Raw genomic sequence first — 25,915 nt, forward strand, 5'->3', positions numbered from 1 at the left:
ACAGAATATACATACCTTGGTATATGGATAAACGAAGGCAATGGATATATGGAAACACAGGAAAAAACCATAACAGTCAAGGGGAAGAGAAATGCTGCCATAATGAATCACAGAGCGCTATGGGGATACAATAAGTACGAGGTCCTCCGAGGTATGTGGAAAGGGGTAATGGTTCTAGGACTTACTTTTGGAAATGCGGTTGTTTGCTTTAAATCAGGGGTACCATCAGGACTCGACGGGAACCAAAGGTCAGTGGGTCGCCTCGCATTGGGCGCTCACGGGAAGACTACAAATGAAGCTGTGCAGGGGGATATGGGCTGGACTAGTTTTGAAGTGAGGGAAGCTCGCAGTAAAATTGAGTATAAAGAACGGCTGAGGAATATGGAAGAAAGTAAATGGGCTGGGAGAGTGTTCAGATATCTGTACAGGCAAAACATTGATTCACAGTGGAGGAAAAGAACTAGGAAGCTTACTAGCAAGTATGCGGCCTGTGGGGTGGGCAACACAGCAACAAAGAACGTCAAGCGGAAAGTCAGAGAGGCTGAATTAATCTCATGGGTGGCGGCAATGGAAAAGAAACCTGCCATGAGTAACTACTTATGGGGAAAAAACGAAATTAGGAAAGAAACCATTTATGATAACTCAAAGGGAAGCTCATTACTTTTCGAAGCGAGATCGGGATGCCTTAGAACACGCACCTATCAAGCGAGATATAAGAAGGAAGAAGAAGCATGTGCTTGCTGCGGTAAAGCTAGGGAAACGACGGAGCATATTTTATTAGAATGTGAAGACGTCTATCCAGCGGTCGATTTAGGCACCACTGGCCTCCTTGAAGCCCTTGGGTTCAGCGGGAGCAGTGGTAAAGCAAACAGGTCCGCAATAGACATCAGTAAGAGGCGATTGGAGGATTGGTGGAAGAAAAGTAGGGAAACGACAAAAGACGGAAACGCACAAAAGCACAGTTCGCAATATGGGATCAGAAAATTTGGACGTGGTAGTTCATAGTGTTTTTTTTTTTTTCATTGGTTAACCTAGGTAGGATATTAGGCAGCATATAGTAGCAAGAGCTTGGTGGCGCAGCGGGCGCAGGGGGTTCCAAAGGGGACGCTCATAACATCCATCCATCCATCGACGCGCCGCCTATCCAGCACTGGTTCCCCATAATAATCTTGGGCAAACTGGAAGCACAGAATCGTTTACAGACGCTATCTCTTTACCGAATACGTACAGTGAACGCCACAGCGCGCGGTCGCCGCGATGGGGTCTTCCGAACCGGCTTCTTGCGTGAAAGGTAGCCAAACGCTGAGAGTAAACAATGTGAAACATGTTCTTATAGTGGGCTGTCTTTATAACCGAATGGGGCATAACGGAATGGAGCCTCAATCCAGCGATCGCACGGGTTCGCAGCAACCAACTGCGCGTCTGCATGCATGTCCGCGCACAATGTTTTGCTTTCGCTGTGAGCGCGTTTTCGCACCGTGCCGTGAGCTTTAGGCCGCAGCATATGAGCATTTGACAGTACACTAGCAACCATTGTTGCGTGGACGCTATCAGAACTGTTCAAAAATAATTTCGTTATAGAGACTTCGACGCCTACGGCGACTGTGATGTGCCTTCGCGGCGATTGAATCTTTTTTTGTTTTGTAAATTCTTAGACATTTCAATACTATTTCTCAAGTTGCGTCGCACTGTATGTTTATCGGTCTTCTCAGCGTGCGATTTCCCTCTGCTTCTTTTTTTGTAATCCAGTGCATTAATTCTTAACACAAACATGACCATATGCCATGCCTTTAATGTACGTCTTACCGCTCCCTTTCCGTTCCAGTGAACTTGCTAGTATCTAGCATAAACAAGTTCATAGACCAAACCATCATGACATTAGCCGGGCAGCGGGCGCGGGCGAGCGTCTCAGTGAGCGTTTTCTGCTACTCACCGAACATCGCGCAGTCCCGGCGCCGTAGCAGAAATCTTCCTCGCGTCTGTGCTTGCTGCATACCCGAGTTGCAGCCGATGGCTGTCTGCTGGTTCTAAGTTTCGCCAGCCAAGCTTCACGCAGCTCCTTGCCCTGCGGCTACGTGTGAATGAGGCTGACAACGGGCTCCGTTGCGTACGTCCAGCACTGCGGCATCGAGCAGTAGCCTACCATGCTGCACGCCTCGAAAGGCAGCCACTACCTATTATAGTAGTTTCAAATATTGTCAAGCAGACACCCCAAGGCGGGAAAGCCTCACCACTTATTCAGAACCGCGGCGCACGTGGTACTTTCGTTTTCAGCGCGCTTCGGCGCTTCCGAAACAGCCGACGCGGCCGCTGTGTCCACCTGATCCCTCATGCCGCGTCACGCCGACGGTGGCACCAGCCTATCCAGTGGTGGAGCTCGCCGCCAATACCCCGTCGACGACTTCGCGCCGACGGCGAACGGGTAACAAGCAGTGACAAATATTAAGCACCCATACAACAGTTATACATGTCCTATTTCTGCAACTTACATAGTACATGTCTGTATTTCAGATACCAGAGCGGGGCCATAGCAGAATTAGTCAATTGTTATCTTGCTGCATAGTTCTCTGGTGAATGAACTCATGCAATTCAAGGAAAAACATCTTCAGCTACCCATACAAGACTCATTAATTCACATTTTATGTTTGGCACAACCACTAATCTACTATTACAGCATTTCACAACAAAGTATTCCAATTTCTGTTGTGTTTACATCTAAATAGTTCAATAAAATGTGAAAAAAAGAGCTGTAACGATAATTTGTCTACAAAGCGTTCGCCTGCTGTAGCGCGCGTTAAGACACGAACGTGTGGATGAATTAAACAACGAATTACACAGGGTGTGTTTTCCTATGTCAAATCTTTTCTTTAATTCCTGTTGCAGATACCAGAATTCCGCTTCTTCATCTGGGTTACATTTAACAGGTGGACATTACTTTCGAAATGAGTAGTAGTACGTAAGTTGCTAATTGACAAAATCGTGCCAATTATCTTTTGAATTAATAACTTTAGTGCACATGTTGGAAAGGTGGAAATGAGTCCGTTAACGTGCAGGGCCTATTCAGTTGGAACCAATCAGTTTCAAGATATACGTCAAAGCATACGGCACAAATGCCTCGGTGTCATAGCTATTTTCTTGTTGCACTGCGAATATATGCAGTGCTCGTGGAAAGTAATCAGGACATCAATTCATTTTGCTGACTCTGACTTCGTATATCTCGAAATTGGTGCTTGTTACAAAATTGGTTCCGACTGAACGGGTCCTGCACGTTCACGGCCTCTAATTCCGCCATTACAGCATGGGTCCCAAAGCGATTAAGTAAAAAATATAGTTAGCGCGATTTCTTCAACTAAATGCCTCTGCACTTGCTGATTATCCAGAATGTAATGTCCACCACTTAACGTAACCCTGTTGAAGAAGCGGACCACGCTGGTATCTGCGACGAAAGGCCTTAAAAAAAAAATCGACATATGAAAAAGCACCCGGCATACGTGACTCAAAAAAGAAAAAAAAAAAAGAAAACCTAGAAATGAATACCGGCAGAAGAACGCTGGCCGCGGACAAGCCCCGCTGTTGCCGTCGTGGGGAAGCTGCCGGCCCGTGTGTCGGTCGAACGCGGTCACGATAATTTAACCGGCGGTCATGACGCCGGCGCGCTGTCGCCTGCCGGCGGTCGGCAAACGGGCTGGCCACGTGCCACAACCAAGATCGGCCCGAACCAGACGGCCGTCTGCTATTTAACTGGCCATGGGCGTCGGCCCGACCTTCTGCCGAGCTCATCTTTCTGCTTGGGCGCGTACTGTACGTGAGAGAGCCCGGTTGCCGCAGGCGGTTCGCGCGCACCGTCGCGCCATGAATTGCCGAAACCACACGTACGCTTTGCGGGATGGCGTCGAGTGTTCTTAGGGAAGCGCGAAAGAGGAATTACGCTGCAGTACACACTAACTCGTTTTGACGGTGGCAATACGTTGAGTGGCTTACCTTAACGCATTACCGTCAGCAGTTATGGCGACATGGGTTTCTGCCATTCTAACTTCTATACCTTATATATAGGGCTACTGGAATAAGGAAATTTCCGAATTTAATACCGAATATCTTTATTTATAAAGAATGTAATATATGAAGTTTGTATGCAGGCTGTCTGGCAATAAATACTTATTTAGGTTATTTGATAAACGCACGTAATGCCATTCACATACGGTCAACTCAGCAGCTTGTAATTGACAAACTTATTGTTCCAGGTATCAGGTGCACAGTGCTGCCAACGGCTGGAGACATTTTTTTTTTCGCTAATTCGGATGAATAATTTCCACAGATTAAAAAAAAGTTATTCACTTTCCCAATATAATTTCTGTGATGATCAATTTTTAATACGTTGGCATTTTAGGGTACCGCCGTTTTAAGAAATCATTTGATGCCGACATGGAGCACTGGGTATATGTACCACTCGGTCTGTGCTGGTCTTCAACGAACTTCTTTGATGCCAACTTGGGTCACTGTGTATGCGTCAGTAGGTGTGTACCGCTCTACAATGACGAAACAGGTCCCTAGTATTTATCCGATGCTGAGCGGAATCGAGTCCACGGTCTGCTCAAGGTCAGCAAGCCGACGCTTTAACAGGCTGCGCCACAAATGCACTGGGTATGTGCCTAGTGGCGTAGCAACAGGGGGGCGGGGGGGGGGCGTGGGCCCCAGGTGCAAGGGGCCAGGGGGGGGAGGGGTGTCATACGCCTGAAGACGCCCCTCTTTGCGCCGGCTTGACTGGGCGCAAATGGCAAAGAATGCTCCGGTATCCAGTAGCCCGAGCTCATGTACCCGATGCGTTGCGCCGAAGAATTGTCGGCTGCAGCTCTATCAACACCCCACGAAATAATTGCACGAATGTGCGGGCTAAAAAATTTAATTCGCAAAATGGTCGCTGAACTATTCGCCTTAGCGGAACGTTTCATGTGGGGTGCGCTCATGCCGTGCGTTCATGCTGGGAGCAGAAGTCGCCAAACGTACAGTCAGGCGTTGTAAGGCGTTAAGGCTCTTGGGTCCCTCTTCCGTTCAGAACGCGCAGCGAAGACGAACAAAGACAGCAGCAAGAGGGCGTTCAACGAGCGCGCCCGGCGCTCGCATTTACGGCGAAGCGTTCGTTGAGAGCGACGTTGCATAAGTGCGGCCGTCAAAAGTCGCGAATGGGATTCTCTGGATTGTCTTCAGACTCGGTGCGGCCTAAGAGTTTGGCGGCGTATGACTCGACAGGCTGTATATAGGGTGTTATTCTCGACACGCATGGCGGCTGCACGGCCGCCATTATCCGCCATGTTTACACTCTGATTGGCTGTGGAGAGCTCACGTGCCTTGAAATTTGTGCCGGGAAACGGAAGTTTTGCGAAGTGACATTTTGCGTTTTCATCAAGATGACGAAACGTGACGTGGACTGCAAATTTTATGGACTAATACATTTTTTTGGTCCTTGGCAGACATATAGTGATGTTAGCGCTTCAAAAAGAATGTGATCGGTAGCGTGCAGAAGCCAGTGCAATGCATCTGCAATTGCGCGAATATGTGGTGGCGATCCGAGATATGCGCCATGCCAGCTTGCTGATTGGCTGAAGGAATATCTCGTGAGGAGCGTCACAGGAAGGGCTGTTTCGTAAACGTCAATTTGACGATGCGTGATGTTGCGCTGGGCCGCCATTGCTGAGATTTTCCGCCATAATTTTTGCTGCGACGAGCCGCGCGAATTATGCTAATGAGCAGCCATATGCAATGTCAGCCGAGAGGAATGCGTATCGCCACATTTTCCCCGTCGTTTGGCGCCACGAAAATCTTTTGTTCATAACGCGTGCTCATAGTATTTGCATCGCTCTCGGGTGGTGTTGGCATTTGTGTTTGGGGCCATCATTCTTTAAAAGAACGTGTTTATACGAAATAATATTGAACATAGCAAACTTTCGGCAATGTTGTCCACTTTTCCCTGCTGCATTTCTATTGTAATCAAGATTATTGCCTTTTCGCACAATCAGAAGTTATGACAACGGGCTCTTTCTAATTTATAAAAAGAAATGCACGCAAGGCGGCGCCTTGAAGTTTCCTCCCGCGGTGCGAGTAACCAGTGAAATGAACAAGAGATGGCAGCGTCGGGGCTTGTGTCGCGCTAGTGGATATCTCTGGCGCGCGCAACGCTATCGGTGATATTCGGCCGTTTCTCAGCCAGCCGAGTCGGGCTGAGTCACTTGCGTTTCACGAGATAGCGATAACGTGGCCTAGAACGTGCGCGCATCACCACTGGTAGGTCGCGTATGTTGTCTCAAGCAAGAAAACAAGCGCGTTGGCGCCAACGTGCGATGACTCATTCCATTTTTCCGGGGACACGCATCCTAGCTATTGAAGCAGACGACGTCTTGTACGCAGCAGACGACGGAAGCGAGAAGCGTTTTCGACGGAATAATCATAGGCTTTGAGATAGCTGCTTTATTTTTACTGCTGAGGAAAACTGTTTTGCTTTACCGATAACACTATATTCAGTGCCTTCATTTCAGTTTCTTATGGTATCTTCGACTGGTCGCCTGTATGCCCCGAAGCAGAGTCGGGTAGATCGCTCGTTTCCCGAGCTCAAAGGTAGGGGACAAGCGCGCAAGCCGAACGTGCGACTCGCTCTCGGAGGAAGAAATTGCTGATGCGAAGCCACGTGACTACTGCCAACGTCCGATGCTTCGCCTATCCAAAGCTCCCGGCGCTGCCGGAAAAACCGGCGGACGTGCCGGCGGGACGAACGTTCGTCGAGACGCCAGCATGCAGTGGCCTAGGTTACCAAGGTTACGGTGGGCCGTCGCCAACAGCAGCGACGCGGCGCTGCGATGACGTTTCAGTCTCGATGACTGCTCCGACGACAGGGCTCGGAGCGCCTCAGAGCGCTCCAAGATAGAGGAGAGCAATCGAGAAGAACCAGCCGAACGCAGGGCGCGCACCCTCTTTCAACCAGCCGAAGACAACGCCGCTCGCGAGAGCGCTCCAGAGTGCTCAGAAACGACCAGCCGAAGATAGCATTAGGCAAAACGTCAAGTTGGCGTCACGTTACGTAAGCAAAACGGGGCCACCAGCACCATTTTGTTTGCGTCGCGCCTACGTCACGCATCGAAGAAAATGGCGGAATGCCCAGAATAGCGCCCATAGTCGCGGGCGCCGCGATGTTCAGCTCGCTTTTACTTCCCCTCTCCCGCTCGCTCCCAGAAGCCGCTGCGAAACCTGCCGTTGCTTCACGCTTTCCTTCTTACCCTCGAACGTTTAAGAAAACTGTTGTGGTTGTGTGACTTCATATCACAAGTACAGTGTCTGTGTCAGCTGCACAGAATTTTACAAAAAAAAAACGTGAATTTTGTAAGGATATTTCCCGATATTCTATGAAGTTTTGTATGTGTCTGTGATTACTAGGAATTCGGTAGCGTGAAAAATATGGCAGATAAGTAATAACCATATCCTTAATAATCCCTCAATTAGTACTTACAGAGGAAGCACTTCAATTCCAGAATTGAGGATTCAAAGTCATATTATTAACTCAACAAAAGCTTCTTAAACAAAACCGTTTTGGGTGCTACAACCTAAAGTACTTTGGCACTGCGGGCGGCGCCCAGTATGGCAGCAGCGAAAGAAATATGAAATAGTGGACCAGTGAGGTTGATCCCTCAACCCTCTCCATTGCGAGTGCAGACCAACAGGTTTCGCTGGCACGGGCTTCATCGCGGTCTTCTTCTTCTTCTTCTTCTTTTTTTTTTTAATGGTTAAGACAAGAATCGACGCGAAGCGTGCTCTATTCTGTTCCCAATCTTTTGGTGGTAGCGCAGCTCGGATAATCACGTTTGTCCGTATAGCAGCAAATGAAAACAAGGCTTTATTGATCAGAATGAAGAGAACTCGTAATTGTCATAACATTGGCGCCCGCGCAGCAGGGAGGCAGGTGGCGTTTTCCGTTTTTCTAATATGGTGGGGAGATCAGCGTCACTCAAACACAATTTTATTTTCGTTCCGGGCTGCCCACAACCATAATACTGCGGGCCATAGTACCTACGACGATTTTTGTCAAGTTGTTGCTGGGCAAGATATGAATGTCGGCCTTCAATTTTGCAAATGAAATGTTGCCGCTAAAATTGGTAATTAAAACATGGTTAAAACTTCGTAATTTTTTTTTACTTGTTACGGGACCCGTATTTTCTGCGATGCCGCATTTGTATTGGTTGCCAAGCCTTACAGTCTGACAGAAGATGTGCACATGCGCTTATCACAAGTTATCAGTGCAGCACCCTGTGTTATTTGGCGCAGAAAAAACAGCGTGTACTGGCCTCGAGCTGCAAAGCAATCAATGGCGCACAGCCTTAATGTATGACAGGTTTTCGCACGTGTTCAACCACGCAGTCACGCTCTCACTTTCCTACCAAAGCAATATTCCCGATACCAAAGCACACACAGTAAAACCTCTAATAGCTATTCGTCTTGCCATTTCCAAGCTACAATTTAAAGTATATAAATACTTAACGTCCCACATAGTTGCAAATGTTGAAGCACGTGGCGCGAAAGGACGCTCTGACTATCCTACAAAACCAAATATACACGAAACACACCCGCGCACACGAAAAAGGAGAGAGAAAGAAAAAGGAAACTACCCAATTATTATTTAACGGCTAAAAAAATCACGTAATCAAAAACAGAAGCATGCTCAAAGCTGTCACAAAAAACATGATTTCGTCGCCGTCACGAAGCCCTGGGAGAAAAAAAAAAAAAAAAAGTCCCCCGGCCGCAAAATTGCACGCACGAGTCACCTGCAGGTGGCCTATTCGCGATCTCTGGGAAAGAAATCGAAGAAGAGGGAGACCCGGGGGACGTGCGCGGTATCCAAGGCGGCTGCACTGGTGCTGAAACCCGGAAATTGTCGATATCCTCGCCTTCCTCGACTACACCCGGGGGGGGGGGGGGGGGAGGTGACAGATGACCTAGCTACGCCACTGTATGTGCCGATTCCCAGATGGATAAATGAATAACTTTCTTGAGGTCCCTCGGTGTGCGCGATTAGCGCGCCGCGGGCCGCTCCCACGTCGGGACAGAGAGGCCATGCCCCTCCGCCGCGTCGCGGGCCCGGTGGAGTGCTGTGCTTCAAGTCCGAGCTGCGTAGAGCTCAATCCCACTCTTCCTTGGTGGTCCTGGCCCCCGGCGCCAGAGAGCAACCACAGAGCATGTGAGCAAGGCTAGCTATCACTCTTAGACAAAGTTACACCCTTTGGCTTGCCCCTTCTGCCACACAACAATAATCGTTATCTGCCTTGATGCGTTTCCTTTCTTTAATGCTGCGAGCCCGGTACTTTCCAGTAACGAACGGCACGCGCGTTATCACCATAGAGCAGTTTACACCCTTTGGAGTGCCCCTTCTGATAACGCGCGCGCCGTTCGTTGCTGAAAAGTTCCGGGCTCGCAGCGTTAAAGAAAGGAAACGCATCAAGGCAGATAACGATTATTGTTGTGTGGCAGAAGGGGCAAGCCAAAGGGTGTAACTTTGCCTAAGAGTGTATATCTTTACAAAAGCGACACGCATTGTGAGGGTGCGCGTCCGGAAAGATTTTGTGCAGGAAGGCCGGGCATAAGTAGGCGCCCGTCTGAAGCCGCCTGTACGTGACTTCTTGTGCTTTATTGAGTGCTTTGTGCGGTAGCGGCATGGTTCTCTTGGCTAATCGTTGCAAGTGAAGCGGGGGCCGCGCTCGCTCTCCCGTCCTGCCGAGGGGAAGTCCGGGCTCGCACGGTGAGTTAGGTCACACTGGGTCACACTAACGCTTTAGCCAGCTGCGCCACATATGCACTGGGTATGTACCGCTCTTCAATGAACCTCTCGCTAACTTGGGTCACTGAGGGTGCGCCAATGAGCGCGCCAAGCGAGGCAACAATTCTAAGCGTTCGCAGGCACCGACGCGCCACGCTTCTCGTCTCGGAGGCCACACGCGGACTTTTCGGCAGTGCCACTAGATGGCACATCGTGTCCAGAAAGGGGCTTTAAAGGGCCCCTCACCAGGCCCCATAACAAATTTTGGTTAAACGCTGAAAGTTGTTACGTGTCTTCTAGGGAGCGTTCTACCGCAAAAATTTTTCAAATCGGCTCATATCAATAGCCGAGATAGAAATATTTCAGTGCCGCGAACCCATGATTTCAGGAGGAGAGCTCCACTGCCAAGCGAGACGCTCTTTCCGCTCGCCCAGCAGTAATTCATATGTGTATGTATGGATAGACCTTTTATTTTAATGCGAAGCTTCCTTGCCGAGTTCGTTACTTATTCGTACGTATCTGGTCTCTAACGCCGAGCGCTTTTAACAGGGTGGTACGTGGCGCCATCTAGGAACAGTGTAGTGAAGTACTTTACGAGTTTACCGTTAAATTCCTTCCCGGCGTGCTCCCATACCGGACCACGATGATCGCGTGATGCATACGTCACGGGTCCCGCCTTCATTTTTTTTCTATTCGCTTTTTTGTTGTGGCGCGGCGCACTTTCGCTTACGGCGTCGCGCGCAAACTGTTGCGATTGTTTTGTTTCGCGCAGCGCACGATTTTGCGCGATGTGCACGAGGACACCTGACTAGCGGTATAAATCAGTGCTACACGAATACTGAGGCAGACACAAGCGGATTACAGAGTACGATCCCGCGCTGGAACACAGTAGAAAATGACATGGACAACAGCAGCACCGCGGAGTGGCGCCGCCTGCGGGGTAAAATTTAAACCGGCGGGTACATCTCTCCAATCTTTCTTTCACACAGACACAGTCTTGGTTGTCTGCTGCACTGCACGTGTTTGCGCAGGTTTTGTACCGCGCGCGTGTATCTGTGTGTGGATAAAGCCCCTCCATCCACGCGCCATCGCTGGCGCGCGGATGGAGGGGCTTTATGTGTGGCCGTTTCATTCGAAGGACATGTGCACGATGTACACGCTTCAATCTGCCTTTAAGAAGATCTATACGGTTGAGGACTACTTTTGTGGTTTCAATTTGGCGAAAGGGTAGCGTCTACTTAGCCGTGTAGGCGACGTGGAGTAGTTAATTGGAAGTGACATATCGTATGCGGCGCCGGAAAAATCGTCGGCACATACGATGCGTGTTGTATAATGTCATTTTTGCAGTTTCCCACAAAATGTCTGCTACAAATTCATGTTGTCTCTGTTGGCGACCACGGACTTCCATAGGCACTGTGCGGAAATATACAAAATATATCGCCGCATGGCACAAATACGACATGCGCTCGTAACTTCAACTAGTACGTCCCCTACAATATAGTATAGAGCCAGCAGCGTAAACAGCTTGGCAATTTTTAACAGTGGTCAAGAGAAGTAAGTTGTAAAGCATTAGTAATCATGTCTGCTTCAGCAATGCCTGCGCGACCAAGAGGCGGGCGTGTATTTTCCGGTAACTCGATCGATCGGTGCAGTGGTGATGCAGGAATGAACTCCAGTCATGCTCAAATAATCGTGCACATATTCAATTTCTCAGCACGCGTGAACTGCGACCACTATACTAGCGCACGCTACAGAAGTTGTTTCTATTCTTGGGCAGCGCACACACAAACGAAACACGAGAAAGAAGCCAGGACAAGTGCTGGTCTGACAGCTGAAAGTATTTATTTGAAGGAAAAGGTTATAATGGGGGCGAGGACTTACGGAGTCGCCATCTGTCGGAAGTGCCTCCCTAGCGTAGTATGAGAGATAACGCGGCGCGCTATTAGGCCAATTCCTGTTCTGGTGATGTCTGTTGAAGATTAATGGGCCTTCCTAATTTGGTTGTACCTGGAAGTTAAGGACCGTGCAAAGAGCGATGGAATGAAGATTGCTAGGCATAACGTTAAGAGACAGAGTAGTTTGGATCAGAGAGCAAACGAGTATAGCCGATATCCTAATTGACATTAAGAGAAAAAAATGGAGCTGGGCAGGTCATGTAATGCGCCGGTTGGATAACCGTTGGACCATTGGGGTTACAGAATGGGTGCCAAGAGAAGGGAAACGCAGTCGAGGACAGCAGAAGACTAGGTGGAGCGATGAAATAAGGAAATTCGCGGGAACTAGTTGGAATCGGTTGGCGCAGGACAGGGGTAATTGGAGATCGCAGGGAGAAGCCTTCGTACTGCAGTGGACATAAAACAGGCTGCTGCTGCTGATGATGCCCCCGACTATAGCGCAATGTGGCAAGTTTTCAGGGAACCTTATTTGAATTGTAAGGAAGATGAGCGCCGGACTTCTTTTACAGAATGTAACAGTGTGGCACCACATGACACCAATGTAAAAGTTCTTTTTTCCTTTTTGCATGGCGTGTACTGACGTAGCACCACCACACTTACAGGCCTGCTGGTCATTTACAATGAAACGTACAGAGTACGGGGCTAATTTTTGTTTTCTCCAAGGGAAGGGCATGAAACCGCAAGCAAGGATTGTAAGAAAAGAATGAAACCCAACCCGCTGCCATTCACCATAAGATAGCAATGCATGGACAGGCTCAAAGCGAGAGACAGTCGCTGGAACTCAGGCGGCGAAGAATTCCCGAAATTAGGAAGCCCACCCGCCAACTTGAGCAGCACTGCTGGTAGCACCCCTAAGCAAAGTAGATCTAGATCTATACTCCAATCCCCCTCCCGATCATGCTGACGCTCGCCCAAATGTGTGGGCTACTCGGACGTGGCAAGGGGATTGAGTGGATCGAGATCCACGAGCAGCTTCAAATTCTTGTCGGTAGAAACCGTGGCCTCCCAGGCTCTTGAGAATAGGGTGCAAATTCAACGAAGGATGTTGCATAATCAAAACAGTCGACTACAAAGCCAACACGCCCTCATCGACAAGCTGATCCAAAGCCATCAGAAACAGCAAGACAACAGGCTTCTACAGAAGTGCGAGGAGCAAAGGGACCTCACTGACAAGCTGCAACAGAGATGTACGATATGCAAGAGAACATTGGACAGCCGGCCGCGACTCCCCTTCCCAACGCAGATGTGGAATCCGTAGTTGACGCACGATTTCATATCCTCCAAGAAACTCTCATAAAAAGCACCCACGCCACAACTGAGAAAATCATCCAGGCAGCAATAGCAAATTTCGCCGGAAGTATGGCCAACAAATGGATTTGTAGCGCAGCAAAACAATTTTATAGCCCATGTGAAGAAGACCTATGTAACCAAATAGCATCTCAACACCTCACTAAATGACATTCAGCCCGACAGAAAGCAGGCACGAGCAAACGGGCGAAATACCTCCCTTTCAATTGCACCTACCCGTGAGCGCTGACGGGGAACAGAACTAACCAAACATGGCGGTTCCTAATCACAGGACGACAAATGTGCTCTATATTCTTCGCATATGGCAGTGGAACTGTCATTCCTACCGACCACAGCATGCTACCTTACAAGAATTTGTCAAACAAGACACACCCGACCTCATAGCACTGCAAGAAACAAATACACAAAACGTCTGGCTACAAGGGTACAACGCCCACGTACAAACAAAATGCACGGCGATCCTCACCAAGAAGAATCTCACCACACAGGCACTGGAACCAGTCCACACACCGATCAAAAACACCACAATAGAAGTCATACCGGAAAGGAAATCAATCGCACAAAAGCCTCTTCGTACCGAGTGTGAACAGCCCTCCAAGAGACCACCTTTCAGACTTCAACCACATTGTGCGAGAAACTAAACGCATCGATAGTCATAGTCGTTATAGTAGGGGACTTCAATGCCCCACACACGGCCTGGGGATACCAGACCACCACAAAGAAAGGAGCCTGAGTACACGACACTGCACAACAGCACAGACTCACCATGTCGAACGACCCACTCCAAACCACGAGAATAGGCAATAGTGCCTCCAGAGACACAAACCCAGACCTCACCTTCAAGCTAAACGTGCCCTTGGCAGAATTAAGCCGACTCCCAGAAACTCTGGGCAGCGCTCACCACATCCTCCAACTAACTGTGGCCTACACTCGCAAGCCCGCCAGGGTTGGAACGGCCTGGGTAATGGAGTGAAAGTCATTCAGAGATGGGCTAAATGCCGAGACCACCAACGAGAACATAGATGAATGGCTGACGAAAGTCCTCAACACGGACGAATGCCACACTAAGAGAATACAGCTGAATGACATAGCGCCAGCTGCGAGAAGACCTTTCCTCAACAGATGGAAGAGACAGAAGCTAAACAAGAAATTAAAGAAGTGAATCACCCTCCTTATGGAGCAAGCACAGGCATCCGCAGAGACATCAGGAAGACAGAACTGGCACACATTCTGCGACAAACTCCAGGAAACCCTGAGCACAAAGACATGGCACCTCCTGCGCGCCCTACAAAGACGTAGCAGCGACAGCACCTCTGTAGGCTCCTTCAAGAAATTTAGAAGCTGTGCGGCAACCCACCCGTTACTTGACTAAACCTTTACGCAGGCTGAACTCTCTGCAGCACTATCTAATCTTGCCAGAAACACCAGCCTGGACAAAGATCAACAATGCATCAACAAGAATCTCCGGAACCTTCCACAGCAGGCCACTGCAGCCCTACTCCAGTACTTCAATGCACACTGGGAGAAGGGAGAGCTACCGGCTGCCTGGATACACTCGGAGGTTACCATAATACCCAAACCAAACACCTCAGCATCGAGAACTTGCGGCCAATTTCCCTTGCCTCGTGCGTAGGGAAACTTTTCGAGCACATAATACACAACTGGCTAGCCCTATAGCTTGAAGACAACGCATATTTTTCTAACACTATGTTCGAATTCAGGCAGAACCTGTCAACGCAAGAAGTGTTCCTTCTACTCAAGGAAGACCTCATTGACCACCTGAGCACGAGAAGCAAATTCTCGATCCTAGCTATCGACATAAAGGGAGCTCTTGACAACATCAGTCACAAAGCTATCCCCTGCAACATCGAAGACCTGGGCTGCGGGTCTCGGACATATGGCTATGTCAGGAATGTCCTCACGGACCGACCGCACGCCACAGTGGGAATATACAATCTCCGCAGCGACAGCTTCAGACTACCGAGCAAAGGCACCCCGCAGGGTTTGATCATACCGTCGTAGCTCTTCAACGTCGCCATGATCAAGCTACCTAGCCTGCTCGATGCCATAGCACACCTACGACATGGTTTTTATGCAGGTGATATTGCGTTATAGACAAGGGCCTCAAACACCGGAACGCAAGGAACACGCCTACAGGAAGCAGTAGATACCGTCGAGAGCTATACCATTGAGAGGCCTACCCTGTGCACCCAAGAAATCGAAACACCTCATCCTCAAGACACTAATGACAGGCAGACCACCCGGCTGCTATGAACCCAATCCCAGCGTCACCCTCAATGGAACGCCCATCCCAAAAGTGGAAACCCTACAAGTTCTATGGATGCACATCCACAAAGACGAGTACGGGGGGGCTACCTTCCCGCGACTACAGCGAACACATCTCGTCAGGAGAGTTGCAAGCCATAGAAGCGGCATTAAAGAACAAGACATGCTATGCATGGTGCAAGCACTCCTCCCCAGTTGAACAACATACAGCATGCCCTACCTTGCGCTGAGGAATGCAGAGGTAGAAGACTCAACATTCTAATACGCAAAGCCACCAAATTGGCCCTGGAGATACCATCCACGGCTTCCACTACGATACTTCTCAAGGTGGGTGTACACAACACCTGGAAAGAACTAGCTGAAGTTCACAAAGCCAGTCAATCAGAACGACTGAAGCTCAAGCCCATTAGAAGATCAGTGCTCCAACGGCTGAGCTATGGTGAAACCTTTATAGCCACCACAGACTGAAAAGAAAGAATTGCCGCGAACATCCCCGAATCCCTGTGCGTAGCACCAATCCCACGCAACATGAACCCCACGTACCATAAGAAGACAAGCCCGAGTGGATACCCTATGGCGAAACGTAGATTCCCAGGGCAGAGAGCTAGTGTCTGCCACAATCCGCGCACAAAACCCTGAGACTGCAGAAGAGGTGTCCGAATGTCCGCGCCCCCAGACGCACACAAAGTGTTTGTTGAAAGAGCCAAGTGTAATACAACAGCACTACAAGCCAATTTAATAAGATGCAACCGGCATGAGATTGACCAAATAAAATGCTACGTTATCTAAACTGACACAACAAATTGATAGGCTGCCTAAAGGAGTGAGCCATTTTTATTGAATGGAAGCTATTTTACAGAAGTTAACTGTTCCATGCATTCATTGAGGAGCTGCAACATCTCTGCAGCAGACTCATTTTGAACAGCAGTCGCTTGCATCATTCTTTCCCATGACTTCAATAATTGCTGCTATTCCTTACAGTATTTGAACATGAACGAATACTCTGTAATATTGAAATCTGAATTCTTGATTCGAATACGATCATTTGTACACACCTATTAATGTTATATAATGCCACATGTACTATTGTGTTCAATATGAGTTGCAACGTGAGAATCTGTTCTTTTTTAGTAGGTGCTGCCATACTGCCATACAATGCCCATATGGCAGCGCTACACAAAAAAATGGTGAACACTGTTCCGATTACTCGTAGCACCCCGTTTACAAGAAAAATGGCACTTGCCATTTTTATTATTGAGAGAACTGACGGCTGTATGCCCATGTTGCAACTCATATTGAGCATGACTGTATACATTGTTCTTCTTTTGGCAGATAACTGTTTTCACTGGATTATCCTCCTCAGACCCGAGAAGAAAGTTCGGTTAGAAAGTGTTTATTTCATATATGATGTTTCCAGTTGTAACCCCCAGAACACAAATTAACAGCAATTTCAGTCATAGCGATCTCGAGCTGTGTGATAATGCATGTCCCCCTATAGGGACATCTGGGTCTCTATATATATATTGGCTGTGCATTGGGACACCCCTCAGAGGAGGAAGAAAATGCAAAACTTTATTGATATTTAGAAATGAGCAGTAAAATGCAACTGTGAAGTCAGGCGTAAAAATTGTAGAAGCAATTTCTCCCAACTTCAATGCAGAGGTAGACGTTGCACTGGTCGCATCGGTGGCGTGTTTTCATCCCGCAACCTGCGTTGTGGCACCTTTGTCCGCCTGCGAGATCATCTTTGAGTGGTAGGTGAAGAGCCCCTTGTTTTCGGAATGTTTGCGAGGGAAGCGCATTTGGTCGCTTTCTGGGTTGGATGTCCATTTCGTCTTCATCCGAATGTACTTGTTCCATGTTTCCACAAATCAGCGCCTCCGCAACATACATCTTGAAATCAAGGTAGTCCAAGATATTCTTCCTCGGCAGCCCCATGGCATTTTTGTCCGCTCTGTACTGAAGCCACCCGTTGACGCAAGCAAGGTCTGACATGTGCAAAATGGTACAAAGCGTCCACCGATTCGTTTGGCTTCTCTGCGCGTACAGAGCTAGCATTCTGTCAGCTAGGTCGACTCCTCCCATTTTGTCATTGTAATTTTTGATAAAAAAGAATACTGACTTATATTTTAGCTTCCGGATGTGTACTGAAAAGATCTTAGTACATGAAACCAATCAAGAACTGTCAGCACTGAGACCCAGCGTCCCTCTACAGGGACATTTCATTAAGTGCGAAGCGCGGGACAGAAAACAATGTATTTTCGCAAGGAACACCAATTAAAATGTTCTCTCAACCATAACAATTCTAAAAACATAGCATAAGGCTTCCATAAGGTGTGTTATCAATGATCAAAATGTTCTCAAGTCGCCGTCGTGAGTAAAACGTGCTCGTACAGATTGCAGCCATGTTGTCTTCTCGACGAAGCAAACAAACTCTCCCCGCTCTTCACAGATGGCGCTACAATGCTTGTCCTCCGACGGGGACACCAGTTCTCTGTTCTATAAAAGCTCAGTCTTAAGTCAGAACCTGAGAACCAATGTCCCCGTACAGGGACGTGGGGTCTGAAGAGGTTATCATTGTTATTAAGTTACTGCTCGGCGCAAGGCAAATCTACATGCATCCGAAATTTCTTCAATGTTGTCACAGATTCTCTAGAGGAGTCTTATCTAATCAGATTGCATGCGTGACGTGAATATTGTTGCCCCTTCTCGAATGTGAAAAGCACCAGGGAATGCACAGTAATACATGTATAAATAATGAATGGACTTGAACCACAAGTTTACATTAGATGACCAATGAATGTGCTCACCACTATCATTTTCAATCGAGTGTTGCCCGTCTTTCTGGGCACAAGTTCATCCAATAAACAGTTCATTTCTTAACTCACATTATCGGCAGTGTTAAGTTCTTCACCGTCTCTACAATGTGATGATATACTGTACGTTTACTTGCAGCGATCTATACTTGGTATTTAATGAAATCGGTTGTATAAAAAAGAATGTGTTAAGGTATTGTGCATGTGTTCAGTTCACTGGTAATCTCCTGAAATGTGTTCTATATACAAGGAAAAGTTGCAGCCTGCAAAGTATTAGAAAGTACAGTCGACCAATTGTTTAACAGTACTGCGTGAGCCTCGACTGGCCAACTGGCCAGCGCCTTCTAACAGTGTGAAGCAACGAGATCAGCAAGAGTAGTGCATGCGCACCAAATATATTCGAAGTGCAAGTTTCATCTGCTAGGCTCATCCTACCAGCATGCGGCGCAAACTTCCCGGCTTATTGGAGATAGCAGGGGCATGTGTTCTTGGCTTGCGTGATTTTTTTCTCTTTTGCTGGCGTGTGCTGCTCTAGCGCGCATGCACAGGAAAATAATGAACAAAACATGCAAAGCGGCAATGCAACAGTATCGCATCTTTCTTGCGTACTTTGTTCTTTATCTTACGGTGCATGTGGACTACAGCAGGATATGTTCTAAAAAAGACGTAGCCAGGTTCACGCGCACTTGCTGTCTCTGATAAGCAGGGAAACTTTCACTGTGTTATTCGAGACAGGGACGGTGTCATGCCTGTGGGAAGAGCCTAGCAGACGAAACTTGCACTTCAAGTGAACTTTGTGCATATGCGCTACAGGTGCTGATCTCGTCGCTCCGTGCCGTTAAAAGGTGCTGACTGGCCAGCCAGTCGATGCTTGCGCAGTACTGCTAAAGAGTCGGTCGACTCCACATTTCATGAAGGAAAGAACTAATTGATATTATGTATTCGCTACAGCTGTGGAATTTGCACTTCTGTATTTCTGTATGCATTATCACAGAGTATGTACCAATAAAACTTAAATTCAAAGGGCTTCAGATATTCACTTCAAATAATACGTTTTAGCCTACCTTGACCAAACTGCAGCACCATGTAAATACTGTTGTTTATTGCCAAATACCACACTGATTTACGTGATATTCTTCAGCAAGAGTAATTGCAGTAAATTATGGAATTAATAATTAAGGGCTACACAAAATCTCAATAATTCTCATTTGTAAGCCATCACTTTTGCTACAATTTACCACCGAGGCAAAACAGTAAACACCATCTATGGATTACACACATCATGGCCACTATCATGCAAGGATTCCTTTTGCTTGATTCTATTTTTTTTTATCGTCCACCAGTCTTGACTAACTGATTTTGGTGATAACATAGACAGAGGGCTGCTCGGACCATTCACAAAGCATGAAAAATAATAGTGCTGAATATAATCATAATAATAATATAAGCTTCTATGAAGACGTGGAATCAGCGATGGGTAAAGTCAAAACAACATACACTATACTGATGGGCGACTTCAATGCCAGGGTAGGCAAGAAGCAGGCTAGAGACAAGCCAGTGGGGGAATATGGCATAGGCTCTAGGAATAGCAGGGGAGAGTTATTAGTAGAGTTTGCAGAACAGAATAATATGTGGATAATGAATACCTTCTTCCGCAAGCGGGATAGCCGAAAGTGGACGTGGAGGAGCCCAAATGGCGAGACTAGAAATGAAATAGACTTCATACTCTGCACTAACCCTGGCATCATACAAGATGTGGACATGCTCGGCAAGGTGCGCTGCAGTGACCATAGGATGATAAGAATTCGGATTAGCCTAGACTTGAGGAGGGAATGGAAGAAACTGGTACATAAGAAGCCGATCAATGAGTTAGCGGTAAGAGGGAAAATAGAGGAATTCCGGATCAAGCTAAAGAACAGGTATTCGGCTTGAACTCAGGAAGAGGACCTTAGTGTTGAAGTAATGAACGACAATCTTATGGGCATCATTAAGGAGTGTACAAGAGAAGTCAGTGGTAACTCCGTTAAACAGGATGCCAGTAAGCTATCGCAGGAGATGAAAGATCTGATCAAGAAACGCCAATGTATGTATGAAAGCCTCTAACCCTACAGCTTGAATACAACAGGCAGAACAAGCGTAAGACAGCTGACATAAGGAAGTATAATATGGATAGAATTGAACATGCTCTCAGGAACGGAGGAAGCCTAAAAGCAGTGACGGAGAAACTAGGAATAGGCAAGAATCAGATGCATCCGTTAAGAGACAAAGCTGGTAATATCATTACTAATATGGATGAGATAGTACAAGTGGCTGAGGAGTTCTATAGAGATTTATACAGTACCAGTGGCACCCACGACGATAATGGAAGCGAGAACAATCTAGAGGAATTCGAAATCCCACAAGTAACGCCGGAAGAAGTAAAGAAAGCCTTGGGAGCTATGCAAAGGGGGAAGGCAGCTGGGGAGGATCAGGTAACAGCAGATTTGTTGAAGGATGGTGGGCAGATTGTTCTAGAAAAACTGGCCACCCTGTATACGCAATGCCTCATGAGTTCGAGCGTACCAGAATCTTGGAAGAACGCTAACATAATCCTAATGCATAAGAAAGGGGACGCCAAAGACTTGAAAAATTGTAGACCGATCAGCTTACTGTCCGTTGCCTACAAAGTATTCACTAAGGTAATCGCAAATAGAATCAGGAAAACCTTAGACTTCTGTCAAGCAAAGGACCACGCAAGATTCCGTAAAGGCTACTCAGCAACATACCATATTCACACTATCAATCAGGTGATAGAGAAATGTGCGGAATATAACCAACCCTTATATATAGCTTTCCTTGATTACGAAAAAGCGTTTGATTCTGTCGAAACCTCAGCAGTCATGGAGGCATTACGGAATCAGGGTGTAGATGAGCCGTATGTAAAAATACTTAAAGATATCTACAGCGGCTCCACAGCCACTGTAGTCCTCCATAAAGAAAGCAACAAAATCCCAATAAAGAAAGATGCCAGGCAGGGAGATACGATCTCTTCAATGCTATTCACAGCGTGTTTACAGGAGGTATTCAGAGACCTGGATTGGGAAGAATTGGAGATAAGAGTTAATGGAGAATACCTTAGTAACTTGCAATTCGCTGATGATATTGCCTTGCTTAGTAACTCAGGGGACCAATTGCAATGCATGCTCACTGACCTGGAGAGGCAAAGCAGAAAAGGGTGGGTCTAACAATTAATCTGCAGAGAACTAAAGTAATGTTTAACAGTCTGGGAAAAGAACAGCAGTTTACTATAGGTAGCGAGGCACTGGAAGTGGTAAGGGAATACATCTACTTAGGGCAGGTAGTGACCACGGATCCGGATCATGAGACTGAAATAATCAGAAGAATAAGAATGGGCTGGGGTGCGTTTGGCAGGCATTCTCAGATCATGAACAACAGGTTGCCATTATCCCTAAAGAGAAAAGTGTATAACCAGCTGTGTCTTACCAGTACTCATGTACGGGGCAGAAACCTGGAGGCTTACGAAAAGGGCTCTACTTAAGAGGAAGCTTTAGCTTGAGTGCTCATATCTAAATACATGTAAAAGGAGAATTCGTTTTTCTCGGCAATCACTGCACCAAATTTGACTAGGTTTGTTGCACTTAAAAGACAAACCTAAAATCTAGTGACTGTTGGTTTCGAATTTTTGAGTTAGGTCGTCAATTTTTTATTAAAAATTGGCAAAAATCGAACATTTTCAAAAAACGAAACTATCAAGTTTACAACTCTGCAACTCAACCACTAAAAATGATAATACAATTCTGTGAATTGCACCTAATAGTACATCTAAAGCGGACAAAATTGATATGTTACACTTGAATATAAAAAAAATTTAATCATAGGAAAATACAACTTTTGCAAAACCGTTGTAACCAACGTAACGAATTCACGTAAGATGTAAAATGACATATTGAATTTGTCCGCTTTGAATGATCTAATAGATGCCGTTTACAGAACCGCGATATCAGTTTTTGATGCAGTGCTATGAATTTGTAAACTTCGTGCTTCTATTTTTTTCAAACGGTCAAATATTTGAAAATCGTTTTAAGAAAATTCAAGCCTTAAATCAAAATTCGGCTTCCAACAGTCACTAGAATTCAACTTTCTCTTTCAAATGCAACAAATTTCATCAAAATCGGTCCAGGGGTTATCTCATAAAAACATTTTTGCGTTTTACATGTATTTGAATAGGCCGCGTCGGAGTTGGGTCCGAGCTAAAGCTTCCTCTTAAATTGAGGACGACGCAACGAGCTGTGGAAAGAAGAATGATGGGTGTAACGTTAAGGGATAAGTAAAGAGCAGATTGGGTGAGGGAACAAACACGAGTTAATGACATCTTAGTTGAAATCAAGAAAACGAAATGGGCATGGGCAGGACATGTAATGAGGAGGGAAGATAACCGATGGTCATTAAGGGTTACAAACTGGATTCCAAGGGAAGGGAAGCATAGCAGGGGACGGCAGAAAGTTAGGTGGGTGGATGAGATTAAGAAGTTTGCAGGCAAAACATGGCCACAATTAATACATGACCGGGGTAGTTGGAGAAGTACGGCAGAGGCCTTTTCCCTGCAGTGGGCGTAACCAGGCTGATGATGATGATGATAATCATTACAGTATCCAGGCCCAGGTTATAAAAATTACTTCTTGTGGAACTGAAGCATGTGTACAAAACACACAAGCTAGTGTTCAGATCAGGTTAGTAAGAAAGCAAATGACACACAAAAACTGAGCTTACATGTTACTCAAAATATTTTATTTGTGTCTGCGTCACTAGGTACTTTGAACTTGCATGATCACACAAGTTATGAATAAATCATCTTTGATTAGAGCCTTCCAGGGATTGCCGATAATAAAGAAATAAATAATTATGGCAGCGACATCTGTCACACACTGACCACAACATCTTCCTTGAAGCAGAGCAACTGAAGCCTCATTTGTGCACGAAATTTTTCGAGCAGTTCGTCCACTAACCTGTGAATGGTCAGAAAAAGGCAACCTTTCAACACCACCTCATGAAAAGGCACGTATATTGTTTCCACAAGATAAGCTCACACTTACTCCTTTTCTTTCGTGCTACCAAAAGGATCCAACTTGTTTCTGCATATCATAAAATAATTTCTGGAAGTGCACAAGAAACAATTATATTGCTGCTACAGCATTTAAGACTAAAGCAAAAAGAAAAGAAAAGGAGACTCATAACCATACCCTGTACTTTGGTTTCTGTAGAAATCCACAGCTTCCTCAAGTGCTCGAAGGTCGAGAGTAGCCTGAAAAAGATGTCCTCATAAAAAAAATGCTGCTATGAGAATTCCCTGAACATTTTCCGGCCCACACAAATTTAAGGATGTACCTTGAGGAGCCAGCTGCAACCACTAAAGAAGAACAATACTCTGATGACTCTCAGTTTCTAAACTCTATTAAGAGCAGTTGCGAGTGTTCAGCTTCTTGATGTGTTTGGAGGCTATGCTACATGATATCGAGAAAGACGCCCTGCTACTATTAGAAAACGCTGATAAAACTTCACTGCCACTCGAAGAACCTCTGGAAACTCCAGGACAATCTATCATCTAATCAAAGCGAAGTCCTATAGTTTTAGACGTGGCCTCAGCACTATAACACAACTGACAGAATTTGTCCACGACATTAGCAGCTCTTTAGACACAGGTGACCAGATTGATGCTATTTTTATAGACTTTGCAAAGGCCTTCGACACTGTCTCACACCCTAAACTTATGTGCAAGTTGTTCGCTATACTAAAAAATGCATTCTTGGTTGGTTGGACATCGGACTTTCTTTCCCAGTGTTCACAATATGTATGTTTCAACTCAACTAACTCATCCTTGATGCCTGTTTCATCAGGGATTCCCCAAGGCTCAGTACTGGATCCTACTTTATTCACGCTTTATATTAATGATGTCCCGTTACACATCTCAGTTAAAATACGCCTTCTTGCAGATGATTGCATTTTATATCATACAATTAAATCTCCAACTGATCATGTTGTCCTTAACAATTCTTTCTCTGACTTCTGTAACTGGTCCAAAGCCTGGCAAATGAATATCAACGTTTCCAAGACTGTCTATGTCTCTTACACGACGTTCATACCCTTCCTTCATTGGCTACACTTTTAATAATATTACTTTAAATAGTGTGTTTGAATTCAAATATTTGGGTATTCTACTTACACACAATTTGTCATGGTTCAAACATAATGATGTTACCTACCTGTAACAAGGTCCTTCAAGGACTAGGTTACTTACATTGTATGCTGCGCCTTGCTCTTCAAGAAACTAAACTTCTAACATATAAAATGCTCATTCGTCCCTTCCTTGAATATGGCTGCGTTGTATGGAATCCATACAGATACTCTGACATAAAAAAACTAGACTCTGTGCAAAAAACCTCTTTGTAGCGAGAGTTGTAGCAAGACCTGTTTGGTCTCGCTACTCTTGCAGTGCATCGTCATCTAGAATGCCTAAAATTCCTTCACACGTTAATTCTCCTCGTCTCTTTTCTGTAGATAACTATGTGACCTTTTCCGAACCTTCATTTATGAGGAGTCACCATGCCCTAAATATTTTAGCCTTTTTCACCCGCAATGATTGTTAAAAATACAGCATTTTTCCGTTGACAATTGAAGCCTAGAATTAATTGCTGGGAAACATCCATTCACATTGAAAGAATTCACGCAAGCTTCTTTATAAATGTTTTTATGTTTGTTGTATATCCCACTCCTGCAATAGCCTCATTGCAGTGTGTATAAATAAAATAAATAAAAAATAAATAAAGTAAGGTTATCTTCAAGTAGCTGCCCACTGCCCATACACAAGCTACATTATGCTTGTTGAAAGGAGGTACTGTTTGTGTACCACTTCTAAAGGAGGCCCATTGTGGATGTTGGTTCTAATTGCCTACCCTACAGCTTACATGCAGCAACAAACATGTGATGTCTGAAGTACTATCCAATGGCTTGCAGAACACGCATGATCTGCACAGTTAACTTGCGCTGCATGAGCCAGTACAAATACATGCTCTAGATGCTGTTAACTTAACACTATTCAATTTAGACAATACTAATTTTGCCCATCAGATTTTCCAATGTGGGAGGACAATATAACAATGCAAGTATTGTTTGTTCACTAGTGCAAAGCAGCCATGGCATAATGGTTAGAACACTTGGCTTGAAAACATACAGTCTGTTCGATTCGAGCTCCACCTGGTTGGATACTTTTCTTTACATTCTGTTGTGCCCTGCCTGAAGCAAAGTGTGACAAACACATGAACAGACATGATCAGCGCATTTCCTAGTTCATAACCACTATTCACAGTAAATGTTGCCGAAGGATAGGCCAGGCTTTGGAGACAAAAATTGGCTGACTGAGGAAGCATGCTAGATTGTCGGCACCTAAAATATTTCTGCTAAATTGACCTGATAACAGTGTGATCCGTTACTTTGAACACATCATCAAACTAAGGAGAGTAAATTATGGGTGGAAGGAAAATGACAAGCACTAAAATGACCTAGACAAACACTATAGTTGAGCACATGACATGACAATAATTATTTAATTTGTCATGCAACTGTGCAAAGGATTTGCAACTAGTGTTGTGTGCAAGGGAAGCCCTCTGATTTCTTGCCATCAGCCTAGAATTTGCACTTGTAGTAGTATTAACTTATTGCATTCATAGAGAATGGGGGAAGGAAAGGCTGCGGGCATTGTA

The 25,915-nt window shown here is 46.0% G+C and overlaps 1 protein-coding gene across 1 annotated transcript in view; it reads right to left on the bottom strand.

Annotated features, from left to right (window-relative positions):
• Window positions 1-22,924: 22,924 nt before the first annotated feature.
• Sec5 (exocyst complex component secretory 5) overlaps window positions 22,925-25,915 on the bottom strand; it is a 46,041-nt gene continuing 43,050 nt past the window's right edge. Inside the window, exons 25-27 of the mRNA XM_075673421.1 lie at window positions 23,399-23,460; window positions 23,252-23,311; window positions 22,925-23,164 (exon numbers count right to left, since the gene is read on the bottom strand). Coding sequence (XP_075529536.1) covers window positions 23,077-23,164; window positions 23,252-23,311; window positions 23,399-23,460 — 210 coding nt within the window. The 3' untranslated portion in view covers window positions 22,925-23,076. The remainder of the gene's footprint in view (window positions 23,165-23,251; window positions 23,312-23,398; window positions 23,461-25,915) is intronic.

The sequence above is a fragment of the Dermacentor variabilis genome, chromosome 1 (genome assembly GCF_050947875.1).
Source record: "Dermacentor variabilis isolate Ectoservices chromosome 1, ASM5094787v1, whole genome shotgun sequence".
Lineage (NCBI taxonomy): Eukaryota > Metazoa > Arthropoda > Arachnida > Ixodida > Ixodidae > Dermacentor > Dermacentor variabilis.